This window comes from Anolis carolinensis, chromosome 4, assembly GCF_035594765.1.
Source record: "Anolis carolinensis isolate JA03-04 chromosome 4, rAnoCar3.1.pri, whole genome shotgun sequence".
In the NCBI taxonomy this organism is placed as follows: Eukaryota; Metazoa; Chordata; class Lepidosauria; order Squamata; family Dactyloidae; genus Anolis; species Anolis carolinensis.
The window spans coordinates 78765560-78792870 of NC_085844.1; the positions used below are offsets into that span (position 1 = coordinate 78765560).

The 27311-nt window shown below is 39.1% G+C and overlaps 1 protein-coding gene across 1 annotated transcript in view; it reads left to right on the top strand.

Annotated features, from left to right (window-relative positions):
* Nucleotides 1-27311, top strand: part of jarid2 (jumonji and AT-rich interaction domain containing 2) — a 249129-nt gene that overhangs the window by 185973 nt on the left and 35845 nt on the right. The window contains exons 4-6 of the mRNA XM_008108814.3: nucleotides 9393-9562; nucleotides 16213-16389; nucleotides 19193-19419. Of these exons, the coding sequence (XP_008107021.2) occupies nucleotides 9393-9562; nucleotides 16213-16389; nucleotides 19193-19419 (574 nt within the window). The remainder of the gene's footprint in view (nucleotides 1-9392; nucleotides 9563-16212; nucleotides 16390-19192; nucleotides 19420-27311) is intronic.

Consider the following 27311-nt stretch of genomic DNA (forward strand, 5'->3'; position numbering starts at 1 on the left):
TGAAGAACCCAAATCACCTCTCTGATGAGGGTAGCCCAGAATTTGTGTGCCACAGTTGAAATACTTCTCCCTCTTTTTCTTGTTGCTTCCAACTAAATATCTGCTCGGTTGCTGAAGTTCTTAATCTGGGCCTGTTGTTAGCAAAGTTCACAGCAGGATCACATGAGAGCAAGTTATTCCTGAGATATCCTGGCTAGGATCATTTAGGCGCAGGCGAGCAATTGTGCTCCCTCAGATAGTTTTGGACTACAGGGTTCACGATTGCTTCCATGTTGCCTTAAGTCTGATTTCCGCTACGCACTAAAATAAAGCCAACCTTCTTTGCAAGATCATTGTCAGTAATGGTCCAGTGTAGATTCTAGCAAGAATAAGGAATGTATAACCCTCCAGATGTTTTGGAGTGCAAATTCTATTAGAGTTATCAAACATAGCCAATGGTTAGGGATAGTTAGAGACTCAATCTAACCTCAGGGGGACCAGATATTTTCCTTCTTGCTCTAAAGCCCTGTATAAGTAGGAAAAGTTATCACAATCAGTCCTTCATATTTGTGGGTTTCACATTTGTGGATTTAATTCATGTAGAAATTCTAGGTCTTACACTAGATCCGTTTCCACAGAAATTGGTTATACAGTTAAACTGAAGGACTTAGAGGTTCCTAGAGAAAAAAACTTGTCTATGCATTTTTTGATCCTCCAGCATGATTTTGTGGTTAATGTCTGGCAGAACGTGACTATAGAATAGTACTGGAGAGTCTAGAAATTTTCAGAGAGGTGTTTCCTCAAGTGGAGAAAAGGTTCTTTTTGCTTGTGGTGTCTCCATTTTAATGGCGTTTCTGTGCCCCAACCCCAACAAATGTATAGGGATAACTGTATGTTAGGTTTGTATTCTATATTTTATATAAACACCATCTTTTACTTTGTGTAAATTTGAACATTTTCTGATTAGAGGGATGGCCCATAAACTTCATAAAGAAGGAAGCAGGGCTCATGCAACACTGTGGACCTGAGTTCAAGGCTTTCCCATTATAATCCATTTATTTGGAAATAACCTCCACTGGACTTGAATTGGAATTATAGTATGACCCCCCCTACCTGCAAAACAAATATATGCATTTTTGCATATCTACAGTTTAAAATAGTGCCTCTTGTCTAAGCTATACCTTCTTTTCCGTACCTCCATACCACTAAACAGAGAAGCCCGGGAACAAATCCACTGGGGATATGTGGGTTATACTGTACTTCTGAGTACAGAACGTCCTGAGGTCTGTATAGAGTTGCATTTTTAGTCACTTGAAGTACCAAGCAAACTTCCTGGTTGCAGGCGGAGAGCTTTTCTGTGTGCTAGAATGAACCCTATTCTGTCTCATGGGATGAAGAAAAAAGGGAACTACAGAAATAGTTATACCTTCCTCTCTGAAAGTAGGTTATCACTTTTTATGTCTATTATGGTGTTGACCAGCAGCCCTCACATTGTGTTCCTCTCGGTATTTTGAACTTCATATTCCAGAGGCCCCAACCATCTTGGCTGATGACCAATGATCCTAGTGGCTGGTCCAGCTGAAAACGATGTCAACTCTTGTTAGCATTATGACTGTTGAATCGGGATACACAGAGATAGCTTGCAACATTGAGATGAAGTATGCATTGGAGTATCCTTTGCATGGTTTATTTGAATGAGACAAAGACAGAGATGGGCAGAGTTTCCATTCAAGCAGCTCAACCATTTTTGGCAAGTGAACGTGATGTTCATCTTCTGTTGATTTTGAAGTAGGGTTGACTGTGAAACACTGTTACAACACAAAAATGTAGCCTTATAGCAGTTTTTGTTCCCACAAATGGTGGTTTAGGCTGAAAAAATGAGTGTGTGGGACTTGGGATCCCTGAAAGCCACACACAGGACACCCCCATAGATGCATGGAGCATTCATGAGTCTCACCCTTCCCCTTAGTACAGATTATTCCATGTAATTTCTATTTACCATTTAATTTAGAATGATGGAATTTTGAGTTATGAATTCTTGAGAAGCAAAGTAAAGTTCCAGTAATCTTGACTTACTCTGACTGTTGATCTTCTGCAGTTTAAGGCCAAATTGTTTAAAGTAGGTGGTCTTTCCTGTGGATAATATAGTTTAGACCTGATGCTATGGCTGCAATGAGTGTGAAATTAATTAAGTGAACAAAATTCAATAAAGTAATTTTTCCAGAGATTTTTTTTCTTTCAAACTGCCTTTGCCATGTTGCACAGCACTTCCTTTGCTAGTCTAGATAATTTTAGATACTGTTTTTCTGTCAAGTGAACCAGTTTGTTTCTTTAAACAAAAATGTTAATCCGCTGCTATCCCAGTCATTGAAAAAACAGCAGTCCTTCTCTTCCTGTCATAGGGGAAACACTTGAAGCCTTTGAAAAGACCTCAGTTGACCTGTGGTTTGTTTGGTAAATATTTGTGTTGCTACCTGCCATCAACGTTTTGGTACAAGTAATAATTTAGCCCTTTAAAATTTGAGAGAGTACAGTGATGTACAAATGTATTCAGGAGGTGCAGTAAACTGCGAGTCCTAATTTTATAAAACGTATCTGCTAATTTCCTATAATTTCCTCTAAAGGCCTATGGAAGCCCTTTACAAGTCAATACAAATGCCTGCATTTTTACTCTTTTCCCTCATCTCTCCCTTCTCTCATTTCCCTCTCTCCCCTTTTGTTCTCCCTGTCCCACAGACATGTCTCCAAATATACCAAGAATTAAAATGAATTAACTTATCTGTTTCCCCATGATCTAACTATGTTTTTATGTGCCTTCTTTTGTTGCCTGTGTTTTTAATTGTATTTGATAACTAAAATTAAATTCAGCTGATGGGTGAAACTTTTTTAAAACAAGCAAATTTTGCATATAAAGCTTCTAATAAGGATCACAGGTTGAGTATTCCTTTTCTAAAATACTTGGGACTAGAAGTGTTTTGGAATGTGCGTATTTTCAGATTTTGGAATTATCTGTATTTGCATATACATACATAGTAAAGGTAAAGGTTTCCCCTGACGTTAAGTCCAGTCATGTCTGACTCTGGGGGTTGGTGCTCATCTCTATTTCTAAGCCGAAGAGCCGGCGTTGTCCGTAGACACCTCCAAGGTCATGAGGCCAGCATGACTGCATGGAGCGTCGTTACCTTCCCGTCGGAGCGGTACCTATTGATCTACTCACATTTGCATGTTTTCGAACTGCTAGGTTGGCAGGAGCTGGAGCTAACAGCGGGCGCTCAAGCCGCTCCTGGGGTTTGAACCTGGGACCTTTCGGTCTGCAAGTTCAGCAGCTCAGCGCTTTAACGCACTTCGCCACCAGGGCTCATACATACATAATGAGGTACAATACACACAACCTGAAGGCAATTTTATACGTGTAATACTTTTATGCATGAAACAAAATTTGTGTACAAACTGAACCAACATAAAGCAAAGGTATCATTATCTCAGCCAACCAGGTGGACAGTTCTGGAGTATTGGAAATGTTCACATACGGTGTGCTGAACTTGTATTATATATAGTGGGCTCTTGGTATCTGCTACGTCTTGGTTCCATGACCCCCCATGAATACCAAAATATGTGAATGTTCAAGTCCCCTTATATGTAATGGCACAGTTATGGCTGGTGCACAACTGTGCAATTATACTTCTAGCTTCTTCTGAAACTTGGGCATCCAGACTCAGAGGTGAGTCCAGGAGAACACCAACTTGCAAACCTGTGTTTGCAGAAGCGTATAACTCCACCTTTTCCTCTCATCTGACTTTTTACAGAGCTTGCTCTATAAATATGAGAGTTGCCTAAGACCAAGGTCAGTTCCTTGGCATGTGGTGGAAAGGAATAATAGAGTTGGATGTCATCTCATACTGATGGTACCAAACTCCAACACTCTGGATAGTCTCTTCCAGTGGTTTCATGTAGATGTTAAATAGCATGATGTACAGAACTGAGCCCTGAGGGACCCCACAGGCCAGCTGCTAAGAGGTCAAGCAGGAATCCCCCAGTACCACCTATAGGTTTGTCCTTCAGGAAGGAAGGGAGCCATTGTAAACCACTGCCTCCAAATCCCATCCCAGCAAGGTGATCCAAAATGGATGCCATGGTTGAAAGCTGCTGAGAGACCCAACAGAACCAAAAAACACATTCCTCTGTTCCTGATGTAGGTCATCCACCAAGGCAGTCAAAGTTGTATCTGTTCCATTACCAGGCGTGAAGACAATATAATACAGTCTAATGATAAAGAAGTTGCTAGAGACATAACGGGGAGATATTAAATGCAATTCTTGTGCCTTGTTGCTGAAGGTTCATTATTAAGTACTTATTCCCTGACCTTTTGCACTGCACTGCTAGATAAGTATCACCTTTCTCCTTTGAAGTATATATGTGTGTGATGTCTGGTCACTATACTGTAGTCAGCAGAAGCGGCATGCTTCTCCAGCTGTTGGGTGCCCATTAGTGACTAAACCATTTATGTTGTTATATGCTATAAATATCTCTGTGGTAGGAGACCAGAGCTGATCCTCCAGCCTGATATAATTTCATAGTCCGAAGGCCACTGAAGAGGCCATTTTAATAATCTAAGCTAACCTCCTGTGCAGAATATATTTTGGTTGAATTAGATCATCTATTTTAAATCATATTCTCCTGATTATTCCCGGCTATTGCAAAGGCTGTGTGCATTTCCTTTCTGCATTGGATCTGGACTCTGACATTGAATTAAACTTTCTGAGAATGCTGGCTTGTTATTAAAACATTGTTTCCAACTCTAAGGGCTATGGATTAAGCTCTGTTTTGCAGACATCTAGAATACAAGAGGGATTTCAGTGGTCAAAAGTTCATCCTTCCACAGCTGTTTCTTTTACAGATTTATACGTACAAATATTGGTGGTTTTGTAATTACGAATGTTGAAAGTTTAGCTCTGTAGTGAAAAGCAGGTTTGTTAACTGTGATTGATAAAGGAAAAAATAAGTTAAATTAGAAACCATAACCATCAAGATTAAAAAATACAGTAAAAACTTAGTCAAATAACAATGTCCTTACTGCTTGAACAAGTGGAAGGGAATGCAAAATTTGACGTGCTATGACTGGAAAGCCTCTGTCCATTTTACCTCCCTTGATGGTGTAATCCAAAACACGCCTTCTAAAATAATTGCAACTGCTAAACAAGTTCATGTGGAGATAAGAGATAGGCCTTCAAATATTAGGAGTCTATAAATCACTGTCATAATACAGTCAAAAAGAATGCACAGAAAAGTGTTCTGGCTACAACATTCTGCACTGACGTAGTATCTGGACACCTTTAAGAGGCAAACTCCATGTTAGCTATGTTGAGGACATCTCATTTGGAGATGATCACAACATTGTGTGGTAATCATTACAGTGTGGTGTAGAAGTTTGAATGTTGGACAATAACTCTGGAGAACAAAATTCAAATGCCCGCTTAGGCATAGAAACCCACTGACTGTCCTTTGGTAAATCACACTGTTTCAGTTTCAGAGAAAGACAAAGGCAAAGCCTCTCTGAACAAGTCTTGCCATGAAAACCCTGTGATAGGTTCACTTTAGGGTTGCTGTACCAGAAACCATTTGAGGGCACATAACAACAACAAAGCCTGAGCTCTGCAACAACATCCTGGGGAAGAAGATTGAAGCTGTCTGGGATTGAATGTGACCTGGATAATTGGTTTTACCTAAGGTGCTGGTGCATTAGGGGCCGGCAAGCAGAAGCTCTGAGACTCCATCATACTACACCTCATAGAGTGATGGATTTTCCTTCTCTGGAGGTTTTTGAATAGAGGCTGGATGGCTATCTGTCAGGAATGCTTTGATTGTGTATTCATGCATGGCAGAGGTTTGAACTTGATGGCCCTTTGGGTCTCTTCCAACTCTACGATTTTGTCCCAAAGAGTCAATGCTGATTCCTAGCTCTGGATTTGCTAGGCAAGTGTTAAAAGAGAAATGTGGAGCAAGTAGTAGCTTGCAGTGCCAGAATTTATTGGCAGGCTGATTTTTCATTAATCAATGTAGTGAACTATAATAAGACATTTCTTAGTTGTGATAGATGGAGTTAGACATTATGTGGATTAAAATGTCCTGATAAGCCTGGTAAATGTTTGCACAATGTATTCCCTATACATACGATGTTTACTTTTTTCATATGTGCAACAAACTTGTAAGAAGTCAAGAGAGGTGGGAATATTGTTCTTATGAGTAATGTCCTTTTTGCACTGAGCCTAGAAGGCACTTTGAGCTGTGTGTACTCTGGCCCCTGTAAGTGATTGGTATTGTAGTGACTTTCAGTCTGGGACTTTTATCTCTTAAGGTAGTGATTCCCAAATTTTGGGAGCAGAAGTCCAAAACACCTGTAGCAGAAGACCAAAACAAAGTTTGGGGACCAGTGTCCTGGGGAAGAAGACGGAAGTTGTTTGAGCTTGAATATGACCTTTGCTGAATGAAGCTTTTACTCACCCTCCTCTTTTGTCACATCTTTTTCAAAGGCCAATGTTTCACCTCATAAGTCCAGGCCTAAGAAAGTTAGATTTTTTTTGTAAAATGCTTCTCATGCTTATTTTAAGAAAAAGAAAGAAAGAAAGCCTAACACAAATCATAGCAGGCAAATGTTCAGTAGAGCTCTCTAACTTTCTCAGATGCATCATCTATTTAACTTCTAGACTTCTAGGAGAAGTAATGATGTAAGAGACTGGTTACTATCTATAGGGTGCAGCTGATGTACTGTACACCTGGATGCTTTAAAAACCTTTCTGCTTGTTTCTTCCTCTCCCGTCTCTTCTAATAGAGATTTGCAAGCATTGTATAGTTGTTGTGCCTTCAAGATGTTTCCATCTTACGGAAATCCTAAGGGGTTTCATGACAAGATTTATTCATGGCCTTCCTCTCAAGCTGAGATGGTGTGACCTGCCCAAGGTCAAACTCTGTTTCCATAGCTGAACAAAGATTTGAACCCTATTCTCGAAAGTCCTAGTTCAGTTCTTAAGACATAGTTGCGATAAACTGGTTATGCTGTGAAGACCTAGACCTGGGACTTGATATAACGTTGAATTTTGTGAGAAGCAAAAGAAATATAAATAACATATATAATAGTTCTCACTGCAGGTGTTTGAAGGGACAATTTCAAAACATTCATGCAAATGACAGCAGCTTGGAGAGATACCAGCAGAGTTCTCAGTATCGGCTGGTTAAATGACACCGACTTGGCACTTATTTCAAAGATGCCACAACTCTTAGCAAAATCCAGCAGCAGCATTAGTGTGTCACTGAGTGTAGGCTTTCTAGTCATTCTGCGACCAGGAAAGGATTCCTGTGGTTAATGTGCATAATTGAACTGAGCTGGGCAGGCTCTAGAAGAAATCTCATTTGCAGGAAGGTCGTGTCTGGTCAAAGGTGTTATGGAGGACATCACTGGTTTATTTGAGTTTTTACTATATGCTGTTATTTGTTTTCCAGACTGGTTCCAACACATGGTAGCATTTATCTAATCATTATGAAATTATCTATGATTAATAAATTGTTATCTTGTGGATTTGATAAGATTTCATCTTTTAGATATTTTGTGTGATAGATAGGCTAATTTCCTCTAATTTCCTATGTTATTTGCAAAGAATGAAAAGCTGCCATGTTAATCTGGATCACTATTCAAAGAGATCATGTTACACCATTGAAACTAAGGAAAAGAAGGAAGTTGGGAGTATAAATATTGGTGAACTAGTGGTTTCATCAAATGTATGGAGTGAAATGCCTAGGAACATACCTTTATAGAGATGAATGAGCAGATGGTATAGGTGAACAGAATCAAAAATGCCAAACTTGTAGGTATGGCAGTGAGAAAGAGTGGTCCAACAACAACAACCCTACAAAGTCAAATTGGAAACAGCAGAATTGGAATATTTTATATCTACAAATTTTAACAGTGGGTTGAACAGAGACAATGGTTTCCTGGCACAATGGCTTCATAACACTACGTAGTTAACACCCTAGCCTCATAAGGGCTCTCTTAACCAATTTGTCCTCCTTTCTGGATCTCAGTCAACATCACACTACATTCCAGTGACTCCTTTCACCATTCCTTTGTTTATCTATTCACCTTGATTTTAGGCAACCTCTTTCCTCCAAGGAAAAGGAGGAAGGAATCAAAATTGAACTCACAGCAACCCAAAACTGAATTTGTCACCTCATCACCATATGGAAAAATTTTACATTTCTCTTGCTATTCACACATAGCACCTGCTCAATCATAGCTATAAAGGACTATTCTTAGGCAATTTGCTCCATGCATCTGATGAAATAGGCTTACGTCTACGGAAGATGATAATACCAACTGTTTTCTTTCATTTAGGGTGCATCTACACTATACAATTAATGTAGTTTGACCCTACTTTAACTGCAGTGTCTCAAAGCTATGAAGTTTTGGGAACTGTAGCTTTACAAATCATTAGCCTTTTCAGCCAAGGAGTGTTGATGCCTCACCAAACTATAATTCCCAGGAACCCTGATCATTGAGACGTGTCAGTTACAGTGGAGTCAAACTGCATTTATTCTTCAATGTAGACACACTTCTAATTTCAAGGATGCTAAAAGACCCAATTGCATTCTAACATTGTAGTAATTTGTGATTAAATGTAGTTAAAAGGCACATGATGGGACCAAGTGTCAAATGGATACAATTGTGGACACTATGTTTTATTAGGGACTGACTGCACAGGTGACAATGTCATACAGGGACTTAACATTATATGTCTTTTCTATATATTTTTTCTATATATTTTCTATAAGTCCAGAGTGTGCCAGGGGACTAAAATGTCCCATTGTAGTGCATGTGGATTAAAACAGTTCAAGAAATTAGCAAAAAGGTTTTGCTAATATTGTAGTAAAAATAGAAAATGCAGGCACCATCATTGTTCTTTTACTAAAACTTACCTTTGAATTCAACTGTTACCAGATGTCTTGCTTCTGCCTCTTCTTTCCCATTCTTCTTCTATTCTTGTTTTAGTTTCCAACACAAATTAATTTAGTCTCTTTCCAAAATTAAAGAACATTTCACAAAGAACGCAAAGTTGTATTCTATTCCCATTGTACAGTTCCCTTTCTCTGTCTCTTAATGAAACTTTTATATACCGTAAGCTGTTTTATATATTGTTTGTTGTTGTTGTTTTTTTAAAAAAAAATCAAGTTGATATTTCTGACATTTACAACCAATTACTGTATTTCGAAACATACGGAAGAGTTGGCATGTTTATGAGAAGGCTGTATTGGCACCAGTCTGAGATGTTGCCCTTTGTCTCACCTCAAAACTAATTTTCCCCATCCATTTGCTCTGCTTACTGCCTCCTAATTGCATTTTTGTTTTCTTCTGTTTTTCTTAGGCCAAGGCTGCAAGCACAAAGAAAGTTTGCTCAGTCTCAGCCAAACAGTCCCAGCACAACTCCAATAAAGATAGTGGAGCCTTTATTGCCCCCTCCAGTAACACAGATTTCTGATCTCTCCAAAAGGAAGCCGAAGACAGAGGATTTCCTAACGTTTCTCTGCCTTCGAGGTAAGTGAGATTTTTGCCTTTATCATACCAATCTAGGAAACAAGGCTGCTAGATAGCCTCTCTTTGGCCAGATCTCATAGCTGACAGCTCCTCTACCTATAGACATTCTAAAATAAGCCTAGGAGACATTGAAACATACACTTAAAAAGATAAATAAGGAGTTTAAAAGAAAACAGTACAGTAGCCTTCCTTTCTTGCAGGGTTTAGGGGCACAGGATCCCAATGAAATTGGAAAAATTGTGAACGGTATTCCATGAGATACATTGTTTTCCCACACATTTCGTTATTACAGTTTATGTATGTGTCCATATCTCTTATAAGAGGCTGGATTAGCCTCCACTTTGCTAGTGAAACTGAATTACTGTACCACGAAATTATAGATGTCTAAAAAGGTGTGTCACCAACATGAAATATTTGGAAAGCTCTGCTCTATAGGAATATCTACGTCCTAGTCATCCTGGAGAACCTAGAGATTCATGGAGAAAACACTAATCAAATCCGTGAACAGTCAAATCTGCTAAAATTAAATCCGCAAATGTGGAGGGTTGATTGTACAAATAATACAACACTTTAAAAACCTTTCTTCTAAAAACCTGTCTGAATAAAACAAACTTTAAAAACATTACTTCTAAAAACCTGTTTGAATTATATATATATATATATATATATATATATATATATATATATAGAGAGAGAGAGAGAGAGAGAGAGAGAGAGAGAGAGAGAGAGAGAGCAAAGATGAAGCCATTCTAGCACCCCTAAGAAGTCTATGGACAGCCATGAGAAGACCCAATCTTATGTCCCTACCAAGCATGGCTATAACATTATGGGGAATGGCTTCACTCCTTTCACAGTATAGCTGTGACATTTGAAAATTGCTCTTCATAGTTAGCGATGTGTGGTCTCTATTAAGTGATAGAGAAGGAATATCACACAGTTCGGGTGATGTTTTGTTTAGCGTTTCATACTGTCACCTCATGGTCTTTTCTGATTGTTGACCCAACTGTAAGGAAGGATGAGACGAAAGTGTGCTTTACAGCCCAAGCCTAAGCTTGACGTTTTTTTAAAGTAACCCATCCTACCCACTTTAATTACTTTTGAAGGATAGGAAAAAGTGACTTTTTGAAAAATTATAACTGCTAATATTTCAGTGGCTTGTAATTGTGGCTGTAGTTCATTACTTTTAAAAAGGAATTTCCCAAACACTTGTAGCAGATGAGGACGTGAAGCCTGTTTCAAATTAGGAAGGGGGAAAGGCTCAGCAGCGCCAAACAGAATCATTACAATTATGCTCAAAATTTCTCATTACAAAACTCTAATGCTGTAATTATGAATCCCTAAAAGAACATTAATTCTCCCATAATGAGAAGGTATGAGTGTTCTAGTTCTCTAGTGAAACATAAATGTTCATTGTACTTGTTGTTATTTTGTGTTATGGTGACGAGTTTGAAAAGAAGGGAAGGTTTGTTGTATTAGGTGCAGTTCCTGCTTAATATTTTCCTTCAACAAGGGCTATTTAATTATAAATTATAGCCTCTACATGTAATATATACATATAGTAGAGCTCTGAATATGATTGAGCATTTTGAGCAAATTTGATCCTTTCTCAGTATGATTTTATGGTGCCTCAAATTTCCCCCTTTTTAGTTGTCTGGTTCAAATTGAACCGTAGCTTAAATGAGTTATTTTTGCACTGACTCCAAAATGGGATGTATTAATTTGATGTGACCCTTTTCAGATAGCTTGCTCATAGACAAACTGCTTACGTGTCAGTTCATGGAGAATAATGACATTGTAGCCAGCTTTGTGTATGTTAGAAGGAAATAGAACATAAAGTCCTTTTTTTCTTACTCAGAATTGTGCAGTTCTTCAATTTCCAATAGTACTAGCAGTTTAATTGTGTGCATATTTGACAGTCCACTGCCTTAAAATATTATGCCCCCATTCCAATGTTGCTTAATCTTGGAAAGATCTTGCATGTTAAAGCTGAATAGTACACATAGAAATATTCAGTTCCCCTACACAAGTACTTATTGTACCCAATAACCTTAATAACCTTCGGGGTAAAACTAGATCTCCTTCAGCAGCATTCATTTTGGTCTTAGATTAAACATAACTGCATTTCAAAGCAAGCTACAAATTTACCGAAGCACTAATGAAAGAAGAATGTCTTAAAAATGGAACCATAATAGAGCGAAACGAGATTTCACTTCCCTCATGACCTCAATTTGTTTGGGATCCTACAGTGCAAAAGAAAATAAGGCAGCTAGATTCAGCTTCATCCTAAATAGATAATAATTATTATTTGCTCTTTCCACTTCCATTGGGTAATGCAGCTGATTTAAAATTCCAGAGTAAAAGTCAGTGTTCTATTACTACGAAATGCATTTTTGGGAAGGTACAAAATAGGAGCCCTTAAATTGTGAGAAGGTATTTATTTCCCTTACTTCCCAGAGGGTTTCTTCTGGGCATAAGAACAACAAACACCATTTATTTATTTAGTTAGTTAGTTAGTTACTATATTTATACCTCCGCCCCCCCCTTCTCGCCCCATAGGGGACTCGGAGCAGCTTACAGTAGGCATCAATTGCATACTGCACAAAAATGCATACAAATTAAGTAAACATATACATTAAAGCCAACAAGTTAAAAACATCTAAGCTCAACATTAAAAACAAATATTAAAACCACATATTCCAAAATCATAGTCCGAAGCCGTTCCAGTCGTCATTGCACTATTCCGTATTCACCTCCTGCACTGAAAAGTTACTGTCCGAAAGCTTGGACCCACATTCACATTTTTAGTTTCTTTCTGAAGGTCAGGAGGGAGGGGCTGATCTGATATCACTGAAGAGGGAGTTCCACAGCCGAGGGGCCACCACCCTTCTCTCGTCCCCACCAGTCGCACCTGCGAAGAAGATGGGACTGAGAGCAGGGCCTCCCCAGAATATCTTAACCTCTAACGTGGTTCATAGAGGGGCATACATTCGGACAAGTAAGTTGGACCAGCACTGTTTAGGGCTTTATAGGCTATAGCCAGCACTTTGAATTATGCTCAATAGCGGACTGTCTGTGGAGCTGACGTAACAGGGTAGTTGCATGCTCCCTGTACGCTGCTCAGGTGAGGAATCTGGCTGCCGCCTGTTGGACCACTTGAAGCTTCCAAACAGACTTCAAAGGCAACCCCACATAGAGCACATTGCAGTAGTCTATTCAGGATGCAACCAGAGCATGGACTACTGTGGCCAAGTCTGACTTCCCAAGATACCATAGAATATACATAGGAAAAACATGCAAAATTTCACAATACATCTAAGGCAAGTTTGAGGAGAGTGCCCACCAGGATCCCCCGCATTGGAAGAATACTCCTGAAAAACCTCCCCCCCCCCCCATATGTCTGAGGGGCATGGGTATGGGCATGGGCATGTTCTTCCTCCCTTAGGCCATTTTAAGTTCAAGGGAGATTATTCTGGAAACTTCTTTTGGATCACTTCTTATTGTATAAAGGGCTTCTCTTGGGCCTAAAACTGCCCAAATGGGGGCCAAAAACACAGTGACATTACCCCAACCCTTAGAGACCATCTGGGGCCAAAATTTGCTTCTTTGGGGGGGACATATATATGTCCTTGAAGGAACTGGGGGCGGCGATGGTTGACAGGGAGCTCTGGCGTGGACTGGTCCATGAAGTCACGAAGAGTCGGAAATGACTGAGTGAATGAACAACAACAACATATATGTGTGGTCTTTGGTGGGTTTTTCTTTGGATTTTTAAATCTTGTTTCAGTTTGTAACATTTCGTTGAATTGGGTTGTCTCCAATTCAGTACAAATCAAATTGTCACTGTTTCAATGTCCAGATCAGAGTTTGGACCAAATAATGTGATTGGTGCAGAAGAACAATTCTAGAATGAATATGCTTTTTATCAGCATTTTACATGCTACACAATATAAACATACACAGAACTCTTGCTGAAGAATATATGCCTTCAGATGGATTTTTGTTTTATTATATTTATTAATCAGACATAACATTCTGAACACTTTCTGTCTTGTGTGGCAGGGAAGGGAAGAAAGTGTGTGTGCGTAGGGGGGGCTATTTTGTTTTTCTTTTGGTCTTTTGCTCAAGCAATCTCTCTGATCTCTCGATCCCCCCCACCACACACACACACACACAAAGGAAAAACAATCTGAAACTTTCTCCCCATTTTCCCCTACAAAGGATAAACAATTGTCCCCTGCTCCACTGCTTTCACTAGCTGCCTTAGAGGGATGGGGGAAAGAAATTGGACTGTATGTCATAGCCATAATACCAGGCTGTTCATGGTCTGCTAGTGATGGAGGGCACATACTTTGAAGGGCAGTCCGTCTTTCTGTTCCTCGCCTTGCATGCAGACTTTCAATTGACCCAACTAAGCTCTTCTCCTGTTTATGGAAGCATCAGCACACTCTGTCCTATGAGAGGAACATTGTACGTTACAGTTGCGCTCTTCCTCCCTTGAAAGCTACAGACCTGAATTTCATTTATACTCTGGGTCCTTTACATCATGCTGGCAAGTATGAAAGCAGCCTTTAAATGGTTCAGATTACATTTATATTGGCATAGAAGCTTGCATGCAAATAGAAGTCAGGCTTTATGAGTACTGAGGTGAAAGCAAAACAACATTTCTAGGATTTTTATCTATAAATATAAATAAATATAAATCATGACCTCCTATCAGAAGAAAGGGGAAGATTGGACCCCCCTAATCCTTCAGAAATGTAGCATTTGGCATGGCACATGTTTACTGGGTCACATCTTGGCTTGTCTTCATCCTTAAATCACTGTGACAGCTTGGATTGTTTTTGTGTTATTCAAGAACACAGCCAGGTGATGTTTAATTGTTAGAAGGGAAAAAAAAGGATCAGGAAAGAGGAAGGGGGAGCCTGGGCAAATAATTAACAGGGATGAATCCATCTCCCCTTCCCTCCTCCCCTGAACCACAAGCCAAATTACACAGACATTTCTTGAGCGGAAATGGTTTCCGACACAGTTATAGCTTTCAAGTTCGACTTCTGTCCAGATGAAAACATTTAGTTTGCACTTCATTAAATATTGTGGACCCTCTGCCAGTTAATCCTAAAGAGCAGTGAAATGTTGCTTTTGGCAAGCCAGGTGCTGTCTGTATTTGTGATCTGATTGGTTGAGACAAGAGTTCGCCTTTCAAGATAAAATCTGTATTAAGGCAGGAGCAAAATAAATCCATTTTTGAAATCCAAAAATATTTTGATCAGCAATTGCATTTTCTGTCACTATTAAGAATAAGAGGATCACTTACCAATGTTTAGTTTGTATTTCTTCTTAAGTATTGTATTTACTCTCTGTTCAATTTAAGCTGATGGAGAATTCTCAGTGACTCGAACGCTTGCCTCTCCATGCCTGTCTTGTCCAGTGGAATTGTCTGCTCGTCTGTCTTTATTACATTCATTTTATTTTTCAAATTTGATGTTTGCCACTTACATGGAGAATATATTGAATGTAATTGTTTTCAACCATGTTTGTATGAATTGGTTATCTTTGATTGTCTCCATCAACATGTTCCATTCATTTCAGTTTATGAACAGTAAAGAAAGATAACAGGCCAACACACGTTTTGTTGCCTCAAATGTTAATCTGGGTATATTTGACCTACTGATTCTAAAAATGACACCAGTTTGCCCCTATCAGCTCTACTTTTTGAGCTATGGAACATATGCTACCTGCCAGTTGCCATCTGCTCACCCATAGAAAATTATGGTAACCATGTCTAAGAAACTAGAGCTGATGTGGTCTATCCAATGCAGTTTTCAGAATGAGTACCCCAAATATCCCTGGGAACAGCCCTGAAAACTAAGACTCAAAAAACCGCACCTTTTTTGTTGGGCTGTGTAATCATTGTGTTGTTGAAGGCTTTTATGGCCATAATCACTGGGTTGCTGTGAGTCTTTTCGGCTGTATGGCCATGTTCTAGAAGCATTCTCTCCTGACGTTTTGTCCACATCTATGGCAGGCATCCTCAGAGGTTGTGAGGTCTGTTGAAAACTAGGCAAAGAAGGCTTATATGTCTGTTGGAGGCAAGTGTGAATATTGCAATTAATCACCTTGATTAGCATTGAAGAGCCTTGTAGTTTCAAGGCCTGGCTGCTTCCTGCCTGGGGGAAACCCTTTGTTGGGAAGTGTTAGCTGGCCGTGATTGTTTCATGTCTGAAATGCCCCTGTTTTCAGACAAGAGTTCTTTCTCCCACCCTGGACCAGAATTTTCTGTTCTGGTTCATGACTTTGTTCTTTGAAGGGTTTGCCTTGGAAAAAGTTCCTGTTTTCTTGGTTCTGGATTTATGTTTGAAGTACTCCTGTGGATTTTGGTTCTCTTGACTTAATGTACTTTGTCATTTTTGGATTACTGCTGTTTGTATTTTCTGTTCTACTGACCCTTTTGAAAATGCTCTTTTTCCCATTTTAGATAGTACTACTGGACTCTGGTGTAGTCTGAGTGAAAAGGTGTTTCAGTGCTTGAGTGCAACAGTGGCACCTCTAAACTCCTATGTGCTTAACCAGAATTGTTCAAATGCTATATTTTGATAGGAGTTAAAAGCTGTGTACATTCAGTGATATCTGCATACTTGGCTTGTTATCAGGTTCTCCTGCGCTGCCCAGCAACATGGTATATTTTGGAAGCTCTCAGGATGAAGAGGAGGAGGAGGAGGAAGATGAAGAAACGGAAGACACAAAGGTGGCCACAAATAACGCTTCAACGTCATGCCAGTCAACCCCCAGGAAAGGAAAAACACAGAAGCAAGTTCCTAATGGGCATGGTAATTTGTTTGTTTTCGTTCATTCATTCATTAAAATACCATAATTTGTTTCTGACCTCTCAGTTTGCCAGGTCAGTCCTGGAAAATAACATAGAATACCACTGGAGGACCTGGAGAAGCCCACAAATACTTCTGGGAAGGAATTTTTGGGGGGACATGATTAGGTAAAACCGTGGATATGAAATCCGTGGATAATGGGGTTATGCAATATATTTTTGTTCTAGTAAGAATTTCGGACTTCCCAATCCACTGCCTTCTAGATGTGTTGGACTTTATCTCCTCTTAACCAGCAATATTATGGGAGCTGGAGAGGCAGCAGGTTTGGGGAAAGCTATGTTCAGATCTTTTTCCTGGAGGATAACTTCTCACTAACTCTAGAGAACAGAGCAAATTTTGTTCAGTTTTGTTTCCAACCTTGTCATGAATAATTTAAATAATTATCTCATTCTGACCACTTCAGAACACATTTTAGTGCTTCTTTGTGTCTCTTTTTCCTTTTTCCTGTTTGACATAAAACCATAGTTTGAAACTAGTCAGGCACGCATATACTGTAAATAATCTTCTTTTCATTTCTGATTTGAGATCCAGTTTTCCTAGTTACTGAATCCATACATTAGCACAATCATGAACCACCAACTTTTTTTGTTCCTATAGGATCACATCAATTACTTTCTTGCAAATCAGCAAGGTTGCCTGAGTCACAATGTATTTTCTTCACATGGCCTTCACGTCATATCCAGATAAATTGATCAGCACCTTGTCAGTAGAGCTTGAAAAATGTATTCAGTACTGACTAGCTCAATGCCCTAAGCTCTAACAGCAAGGATGAAAGAATACTTGAGCTACTATACCCCCACCAGAGTCATACATATTCTATTGACATTGGCAGCACCTTCACAGTAAATCAGTTCTATGTTCTTTCCCTGGGTTTCAATGATAAATTCTCTTGCCTTTCACGCCCCCTTCTTACTTCGGTGCTGTAAGGAAATTCTGGCTTGCTTCTCCTTGCTGGAAAAAGTAGAGAAGTTGTCGTTGTTTCCTTGTCCATTGATACTGTGTTCCCAACACCAGATTTCTTTGACTGAAGAAATGAAAACACTGTAGAAGGTGTACACTTGTATCTCTTCCCAAATGGTTCATTCACTCCTGTCTCCCATAAAAATCTGGGGTTTTAAAAGATCTGCTTGTAATAATCAATACTTTTAATACTTCAGAAGAAAGAGAATGACCCACTCTTCTTTTGTTAATAACCCACATCTTCTGTTTTCTAATTAACTGTTTTCTGTTAACTGTTTTCTAATGCACTAGCAGCTGATAGTTGGAGAAATGGGAGGGAAACTCACTATCAGTACAGGCTGAGATACCTGCCTCTACATCAGTGGTTCTCAACCTGTGGGTCCCCAGGTGTTTTGGCCTACAACTCCCAGAAATCCCAGCCAGTTTACCAGCTGTTAGCATTTCTGGAAGTTGAAGGCCAAAAACATCTGGGGACCCACAAACTGAGAACCACTGTTCTACATGGACCATGGGCTGCAGATGATATAATAGCACCTTTCTAATATGATAGGAGAGGATAGTTGCTTTCAGGCCTTTCCTTGTTTGTGTGCAAATGAATTATGATAATGGAGCATTGGATTTGGGCATTTTCACTTTTGTGCTAAAAAAATGTTATTGTTATCTTCTTTCAAGTCTATTCCGACTTATGGTGGTCCTATCATAGGGTTATATTGGCAAAATATATTTAGGAGATGTTTGCTCTTGCCTTCTTTTTTAAAAAAGAAGACTTGCCCAAGGTCATCCTGTGGGTTTCCATGGCCGAGTGTGGATTCAGATCCTGGTTTCTCATGGTCCTAGTCCAACGTTCAATTCACTGAATTGCAATATGGAACAGCAAAACTGTATCTCTTCCTAAAGTAAGTCCCTTGGTGATAATCCATGCAAAAAGTAAGAAATGGAGAGATGAAACTAATGCAATGATTATAAGATTATCATTGCTGAACAGAGGGGTTTTTTTTGTGTCAGAAGCAAATTGAGGCAAGTCACTTCTGGTGTGAGAGATTCGGCTGTCTACAGAGACATTGCCCAGGGGATGCCCAGATGTGTAACCATCCTGCTGGGAGGCTTCTCTCATGTCCCTGCATGGGAAGCTAGGGCCAACAGACGGGAACTCACCCTGTCTGATGGATTCAAACCTTCAACCTTCATGTCAGCAGTTCAGCCTGACATGTTGACAGTTGAGATAGATGGTAAAATGGGTGTGATACAATTAGGGGTTAAGCATTTTCTAAGATAATGCTATGGTTCCCATGTTGGAAAAGGCAGGCTTGTTTTTAAAAATAATTACCTAGTGACATTGCCTCATACTAGTGGATTTCAGCTTATTAGTTGACACAATCCTTGCTAATGACAGAATTCTTGCACTTTGTTTTTAACCTTAAGAAATCAGCAGCCAGAGAGCAAACAAAAATGAGCTCAAGAATTTAACCTTTAAAAACTCATTTTTGGATATTTAGAAATAGTAGCCTAAAACATTGCTATGGATTTTCCATTTAAACTCCTCTGACATCTTGCTTCCTTCTTTGCTTTACCTCAAATTGTTATGGCATATTATTCCAGAACTTGGGAAAGTTACTTTCTGGAGATTCCCATTCCTATAATTCCTGAGGATTTTTTCCCTATGGGAATTGCTACTTCCCCAGCGCTTGTTTTTAAAAGGGGCTTGAACTGGAATGCATGATCATCTTGCTTTTCCCTTCTTTTTTGCTATTTTTTTTCCTCATGAATCTTCCTTCTCTCTTCACAGTCTTCAATGGATCCAGCAAATCTGCAAAAGAAAGAGAACCTGTCCAGAAACACAAAGTCAAAGAGACTACGCCAGCCAAGGAGAGGAATAACGAACACAGGTCAGAAAGTCGGAAGGACCAGGCTGCTGCTAATCATCATTCGTCAATGAACTCGGGCTTCTCCACGAAAGGGCTCACTAACAACCACCACACGCATCATCGATCGGCTCAGGACTTAAGAAAACAGGTAGCATATGGGATACCATTTGGGAAACAATCGTGCAGGTTTATTGTAAGATTTTTTTGTATATTGAGGGAACATTGTGAAGCTTTTAAAAATGTAGCATGAAGGAATTAGGTCTGGCTTTTTGTGAACAGTTGAATAATGGAATTAAATTGTATTCAGATTGAAAGGATATTCTCTAGTACCTTATCATTTTGGCTTTGTTGCTTATAGGTTTTGTCTGTCATGAGTCATTAAAAAAATCTGGCTGGCTGGTCGTATGTATGGATTCACCCGTCTTTGTCTTTTTGTGGGTTGCAATAGTCCAGTCCTGGAATATCCTTTTCATATGTTAGATTTTTGTGAGACAGATTTTTTTTGTCACACATAAGAAGAAGGTTCAACTATGATAATTGCATCATTTCATTTATATCTCTAGTTCCTAGCAAAAAAGAGGATTTAATTGTTAGTTCAAACTCCCTTTACCAGTTTATTTTGAATAGAGTTAGAACTACAGTAGAGTCTCACTTATCCAACATAAATGGGCCGGCAGAGTGTTGGATAAGTGAATATGTTGGATAATAAGGAGGCATTAAGGAAAAGCCTATTAAACATCAAATTAGGTTATGATTTTACAAATGAAGCACCAAAACATCATGTTAGACAACAAATTTGGCAGAAAAAGTAGTTCAATACGCAGTAATGCTATGTAGTAATTACTGTATTTATGAATTTAGCACCAAAATATCATGATATATTGAAAACATTGACTACAAAAATGCGTTGGATAATCCAGAACGTTGGATAAGCGAGTGTTGGATAAGTGAGACTCTACTGTATTTGCTCAGTTTCTGTTAGTTGTTGGACACCTCAGAGTTAAGAGAGTTAACTTTCCTGCCTTTTGTTCTGCTCTAATATCAGTTAATTTATTTCTCTTTCTGTAGTCATGACCTTAGATATAGTGCCAGAAATCTCTCTAGTTCCTCTATGAAACAATAGAGCCTAAAGCAAGACTTTATTTGGCTGATCTTTATTCAGCTGGAGAAGGATTGGAAAAACCTGAATGCTTTTGGCTGGCTGCCTACTGGCACTCCTAGAAGTAACTTCCCCATCCATATTTAGCAATTAGCCAGGGGTTTTTGGCTGTCATTTTCCAGCAAGTATTATCTTTGCAAATGTAGCTCTGCATAGGTGTTCTTAAGGCCCTGCATGGGTACAGGTGATTTTATTTAGATTTTAGGTTTGGGTGATCTTCCTTTGTTTTGCAAAGCATGGTTTTGGAAGCTGGAAATGCGTGTGTCTCCCCTGTCCCCCTCTACATTGTGGCTTCATTTCAGAACTTCCTGTTCTAGCTGAATTTGAAATGTCTATCTTAATGGCTGTTAACAAACCAAGATAATAGGTTAGAATCAGAGTTGTTTATAAACTACTGATAACACAAGCCAACAAAATCAAACTTTTTGTAATAATCAGAAATGAGGGTAGCACAGTTTAAATCAATTTTATGTTGATTTTAAATATGCTTTTATCTTTTTTCCATCACATCAACTTTTGAAAATACGACAAATGGTACATTACAGCGGACTACTGTAAAGTCTGCACATTTTACATCATATTCATGTAAAACAAGTCAACAGGTATTTTTCATCAGATACAATTTTAGGTCATTCTTACATAGTTTTTGCACTGAATTAAGATCTGTGTTTATTTTTTCTCTATACCGTGTAGTTTCTGTGATGAGGCTAACAAATAATTAATGCATTTACGCACTGATATCTATAGAATCTAATTAACCACAAGCTATCAAGTATTTTTCATCAGATATAATTTTAGGTCATTCTTATAGAGCTTTTTGCACTGAATTCAGATCTGTGTTTATTTTTTCTCTATCACGTGTAGTTTTTGCGATTAGGCTCATTGAATACTTAATGCATTTGTGCACTGATATCAGTAGAATCTAATTGATATAAGTGCGTAATGCATTAATTATTCGATTAGCCTCATCGCAAAAACTACACGTGATAAGAGAAAAAATAAACACAGATCTGAATTCAGCACAAAAAAACTATAAGAATGACTTAAAATTAAATATGATGAAAAATACTTGTTGGGTTGTGTAATCTTTTGCTAACAGTCAGTTTATTAACAGACATTAACCTAAAGTTCCCCAGATGGAATATAACAGAAAATCTTGACTTAATGCATGCCAGAAATGAGGCACTGAAGCAAGAGCTGTGATGGAAGAATAGAGGTGGGAAAGGGAAAGGAAAGCATAAATGTTCAGAGCTACACTCATTCTTAATTTCATAATCCATAGTTTATGAATCTGGAGAATATTGCACCAATTCTATCTTCTATTTCAGTTCTTAAAAAACATGTGCAGAAACGGAAGTTCATGTGATATGGAGAACAAATGTTGCTACTATTGTATGAAAATGTGTTTATGAATCTGAGTGTGGCCATGGGGGGTGGAGGGAACAAGAAATAGAGTTATTATTTTGTTTTTGATTAGCTTTTTGCAGTGTGTAACAGATGATAAACTCTAATGATAGATCACTGTTACTTATTTTTACGATTAAATTGACTTCTTTTTGTTGCGCCCAGTGTAAGCACTGCCTCGGGATGGAACTCTGCTCGCTCTAGAACCGGTGTGGTGATCCATTATATTAGGCTGGCTCACGAAAGTTGTGTGTTTTTGGTTAATGGGGGGAGATGTGTCAACGGTAGAAAGGTAAGAAATGCCTACCACAATTACTTTTGCTTTCTTTAGTGCTGGATTACACCGCAAACTCTTGCAAAGCAAATGTAAGCAAAAGGGATTACTTTTTTTAACAGTGCAGAATCTAGAATCTATTTAGCCTTACATTATGTAACATGTTTTTTATTCCTGGGTTATAAATGTCTTTTCCTAATTGGTTCTATCATAAAAACATGGGGAAAGTTTATTAAACTGCAAACACACAAAGCCGCCAACAAAATTCAGCACAGTTTTAGTCCCTCTCTGCTGGGAAACTCTGTTGAGAAGCAGACCTACAAATCAAGATTACACAGTTTATTCTCAGATAGGACTCAGATAGTGAGGTGTGCTCTATTAGAAGACTGGGGAAAAAGTGTTAAGCGTATATGTACCCATCTGGTTTAGTACTTGGCTCAGAAGGTTCTCGATGGAGGTGTTATTCAAAAGACTTTTAACTTAACTAGTTATGGTAGGCTGCAGTTTCTGAAATTCCCCACATGGTATCAAAGGTTTCTATCTTGGCAGTTTTCATTCTGATTTAAAGCTGCCCAAGCTCATTCTGTGTAAGAGAAAAGGGATTCCTCAAGGGTCTAAACCCATTGGCATCCCTCAACACCATACTTTTAGTGGCGTGGTTAACACAACGACTGTGGCTTCTCAATCTGTTGCAGCCTTCTTCCACCTTCACAGCCGTTGTAACATGTATCATGTTATCTTCCGCCTGATCCACCTAACTTGCTGGCTAGAGACTCACCTGCCCCAAAACAGCCTCACAGTATTGAGAAATGTTAACCAGTTCTGGTGTCAAGAAATGGCAGCATGAAACCCTAATAAACTGCTCCTGTTCTGAAGATATTCCTGAGATTCTGACTGTCTTTGAGAGTCCTATAGCTTTGCAATGTGTTTAGCCAAAAACTTATTAAGAGTGAAGCAGGATTTTTAAAGAGAAAAAAATAAGTAGTATCTAGGTCTCTATGAGAGATGTTTAGAAAGCTATAGGTTATTCAACTGAAAGAGATCTAGCTCCTTTCATAAAACCTCTTATTCAGCACATTTTCTCATGCTTCCAGGTGAGCTGTTTGACATTGTGTGACTATTTCTGCTCTTCTTTCTTAATGGTGGGCATTTTATATGTCTGTGCATTGCCCATGTGATAAAATAAGATGCAGAAGAAGTGGTGGGAAAACATTAGGAAGGTTCCGAATTGAAAATAGAAAATATCTCCTGTTTCCCTGTAATATTCTATAAAAGTGGCAATGAAATTGCAGCATAAAAAAGCTTCATTGGGAGGCATTTCTTGTCTCTTCGTTTGACCTCATTTTCTCAGAGTTCCTCAGAAGCCCTTCTGCAGTTCAGTGCCTTTATCTCGTTTCTTCTTCTGTCTGAACCTTTTACTGGTGTTTTGGTGCAATGTTTCTCTCCCATCCATTAAGGAAGAAAAAAATGGAAGACCCATACAATATCACAGTATGGTGCTGGGAGCCCTCTGTCTTGAAGGATCCCAGAGTAACTTGCTCCTTTCCTTGGAGTCTCTTTGCAACCAGCCATCTCTTTCCTTGAGACAGACGCACAACATTTCCACCAATGCTTAATTCTCTGCTGCTCTTTCTTCCCTGACCTTTCTCTTCAACTCCTTACCTGTCTTTCTGTTCTTGTGTAAGCCCCTTGGCCAGAAATAGTGCCACTCCGGTGTTCTTCACAGCTGCTTAGCAACACTGACTCTTCAGTGTCAAATGTTTTTGTAGGTTTGTTAAGAAGGTTTGTCTTGAGGTCATGATACAAAAAACCCTGTATCTGTGATGACGCTGTTGAAAGCCTGATACCAATCACAATTCATTAGGGGGTTAACCTCTTATGTTCTTCAACTGCCTCAGTCCTCTAAAAGGCAACTGGTTTCTAGGTCTAGGAGAATAGTGCTTTACTTGCAGGTGGTTAAATTTAGAGTAGAAAAAAGTTGTAAACATTTTTAAAAGTAAGCTGGGCAGATTGTATATATTTTTAAAAGCTTCAGAAGGATTGGGTTCGGTCTTCGATATAACTGGTATGCTATAAAATCTGTCCGAGGGTTTCTTGCCTTATTTTTTCGAACCTCAAATAGTACCACATGAACCTAACTCAGGCTGCTGTTGATGCTGTAAGAAAACCTCACAATTGTTTATGAAAGATAACAAGGTTAAGGTTGCTATTCAAACCATGTATATCTCATATCAGGCTTTGTTCAGCCAGAATAGGTGTACTTTCTCTCCTGCACCAGTGGTGCTTTCTTCATGTGGAGACTTCAAGAGTTTCTATGGGTGCTTCCACACACACTTAAAACACACGCTGAAATGGGTTAAAGTAACCCGCAATGGTTTGAGTTCTACTCCTCACCCCCCCCCCCCCAACCCAAACCCGGGCTTTCCTGAGGAATGGCTACATGCCACCCCGAGTCAAATCAGGATGGCATGAAGCCACCCCAAAGCCCCCCATTTGGGTCCCCACACTTACCGGAGAGGCCTGCAAGTAGCACAGGCCTCCCTACAATCCTCCTGGCATGAGAAAATGACGCGTCAGGAAATTAGGGGAAGGATTTCCAAGGAGGTGGAGGGAGGGTTCCAAAATGGGGGGCTGGAGAGGAGGGGTGGGCTCCATCCCACTCCTCCGGGCCGGGCTTTTCAAAGCCCAAAGTGGGGTGGCTATGGGGATTCACCCGCAAATCTCCGGAAACAGTTCCAGGAGTCAGTCCCCCACAGTCCCAGCACCTCTTTTGACCCGGATCTTTCATAAAGATCTGGGTCTACTGAGGTGTTTAGTTAATGTGGAGTAAACCAGGGAAAGCATGGTTTACTCCGCATTAATTCCCTTTTGCCAGAGAAGTCGTTTGGATGCCTCTGGTAAAACCAAGACACGTCCCGTGTTTTGGGCCTGTCTGGGTGGGTCCTATAAGATTCATATCACTAATGTTTTAGGGATCTGGTTTACATGAAGAACCCCAATGTAGAAAACAACCATGGAAGAGATCACAAGTGCTGTCCAGTCCAACCTGCTGCTATACAGGAATATGTTATATTCCCAAAATCATTCTTCATGTTAAGAGAAATTGAAAGAGTGCATATGTTGGAAATCTGTTTGCTATTGTGATGGAAAAGGAAGAATATAATGTGGTGTATAAATATAAAGGGCCAAGAAAAATAATCAAGTATTGCAAAGTAGCATCCCATTGATGAACTTCCCTCCTCTGCATGCTTGTATTTTGCTGTATCTGTTGTGTGCTAGTGTTATGATGAGCATTATTATCACATGAATGTATTTGAAGCCAAAAATACTGCATTTTAGAAGTGGTCTGAATCACTGCTACTTTTGGCAAATATTACTGGCATTGATGTTATAATGTGAGCTTCTCATCCACTGACAAGCATGATTGTATACATTTACATTGTATCCTTTGTGTGTCTTGAGTGTTCTGTGTTGTCGCATTGCATCTGTATCCAGGTAATGCTTGTGTCCTACTGTGTAAAATGGCATTGGTTTGTGTGTGTACATTTATGCATACAAAGTTTCTGCGTGTTTCATTATTTCAATAAGTGTGTGACTCTGCAATACTTAGCACTAGGGAGTTGCAAGAAATGAATGAGGTGGAAGCAGCAGTTCTTACAAAATTAAGTAATTTTCTTGGACTCCAAATATCCCTATCTGCCTGATCAGTTTGAATAACAAATTTTCTGGCATCCTTCTCAGCAGCTTTATCTCTTGAATTACAGGAGAAAATATTACATTCTTGCTAGCATATACTTATTTCTCATTTTGCCAAGTATAATTGCACGTAGGTAACAATTTAGCATAACTTTACTTTCTGAAAACAGCAACACACTTTTTCAAAGAAAAAGTAAGTTTAAAGTTTAATTAGGGTTGTAAGTTACTCCTCAGTTGCTGCCGAGTATGGTGAAATTTAGTAATGTAGTTTCAGAGTACTATAGAGGTAGACACACAGCTGTCTCTGCTGTCAGTCTTCCTGCTGCTGAACCTGTTAGAAACACTGTCTCATATTCAGCTTTTTACGTTACTTACTAATGAATCTTAGTTGGAAAATTAAACTATGAGTCCTTTTGTACCATTCTGCTTTTTAGAATATCTCCACATTTGCTGTTAAGAGTGGCTGGGCAGTTAAAGAACATGATTCTGAAACATTTGAGGGGCTGGTCAGCTGTCTTCGGGATCACTTTATACGTTGCTTTCTAGAAGTTAAGCCCCTAGAAAATTTAGCAATAGCAATTAAACATTAAAACTCATACCTCTTACCTGTACATTATAACATTAAAAGGTGACATTAAGATCTAGAAAGGGGTGGTTCACTGCCCTTTGCCTTCTGCCATTGCTTGGAGTGAAAATATTGCAAACACTCCTTCCCTTGTGCTGATTTTAAGTACATATAGCAGATCATATTTTTGTACCCCTGAAACTTATTATTTTTGCTTTGGCTTGTGCAGGATCCATAGATTTTGCAGAGTGTTAGTGAAGCACAAAAGACATTACATAGTTAAGAAATATTGAGGGCAATTCAACCAAATTTAATTGCAGCGTTCTCCCATTAAAATCAGTTGAGTGATTTATGGCCTATTTTCAGTGGAGATTAGCGATTGTTTTGATGCATTATGAACAGAGTATAAAAGTGAAACTGCCTGGATATCAAACTCCTTGGGGAGAAATAATAGTAGCATCTGCACATGTCATAACTATTGAACAATTATGTAATAGATAATTTTAATATTTTGCCTCCTGACCATGAGTTCACTGTTGAGGTTGGGTTCCTCGGAGCCAGGCTAATCTTTTGGGTGCATATTGGATAAGCTAGCCCGTGTCCTTGTGATTGGCTATGCTATTATGTGACTTTAAAATTGTGATAGAGGATGCAATTGAAATTGTGGGATATTTCAGCAATTTTTCATGGAATTGGAAGTAATAAGTGTGACATAGATTGGGTTGGAAAGTGGAGTTTGGGCTGGGAAAGGTTTTTTAGATCAGCAAAGCCTCTTCAGACGTTCCCTATGAATACTATCTTACTATGAACAAAAAGAAGTAAAAACACCACTTGGAATCATCAATGCTGAGAACAGTGTGAAAGAGTCTTTTGGGGGTTTGCTATCGATTTTCAAAAAGAATGTTGGATTCTACTTGAAATCTATGACATTGAGATTATATG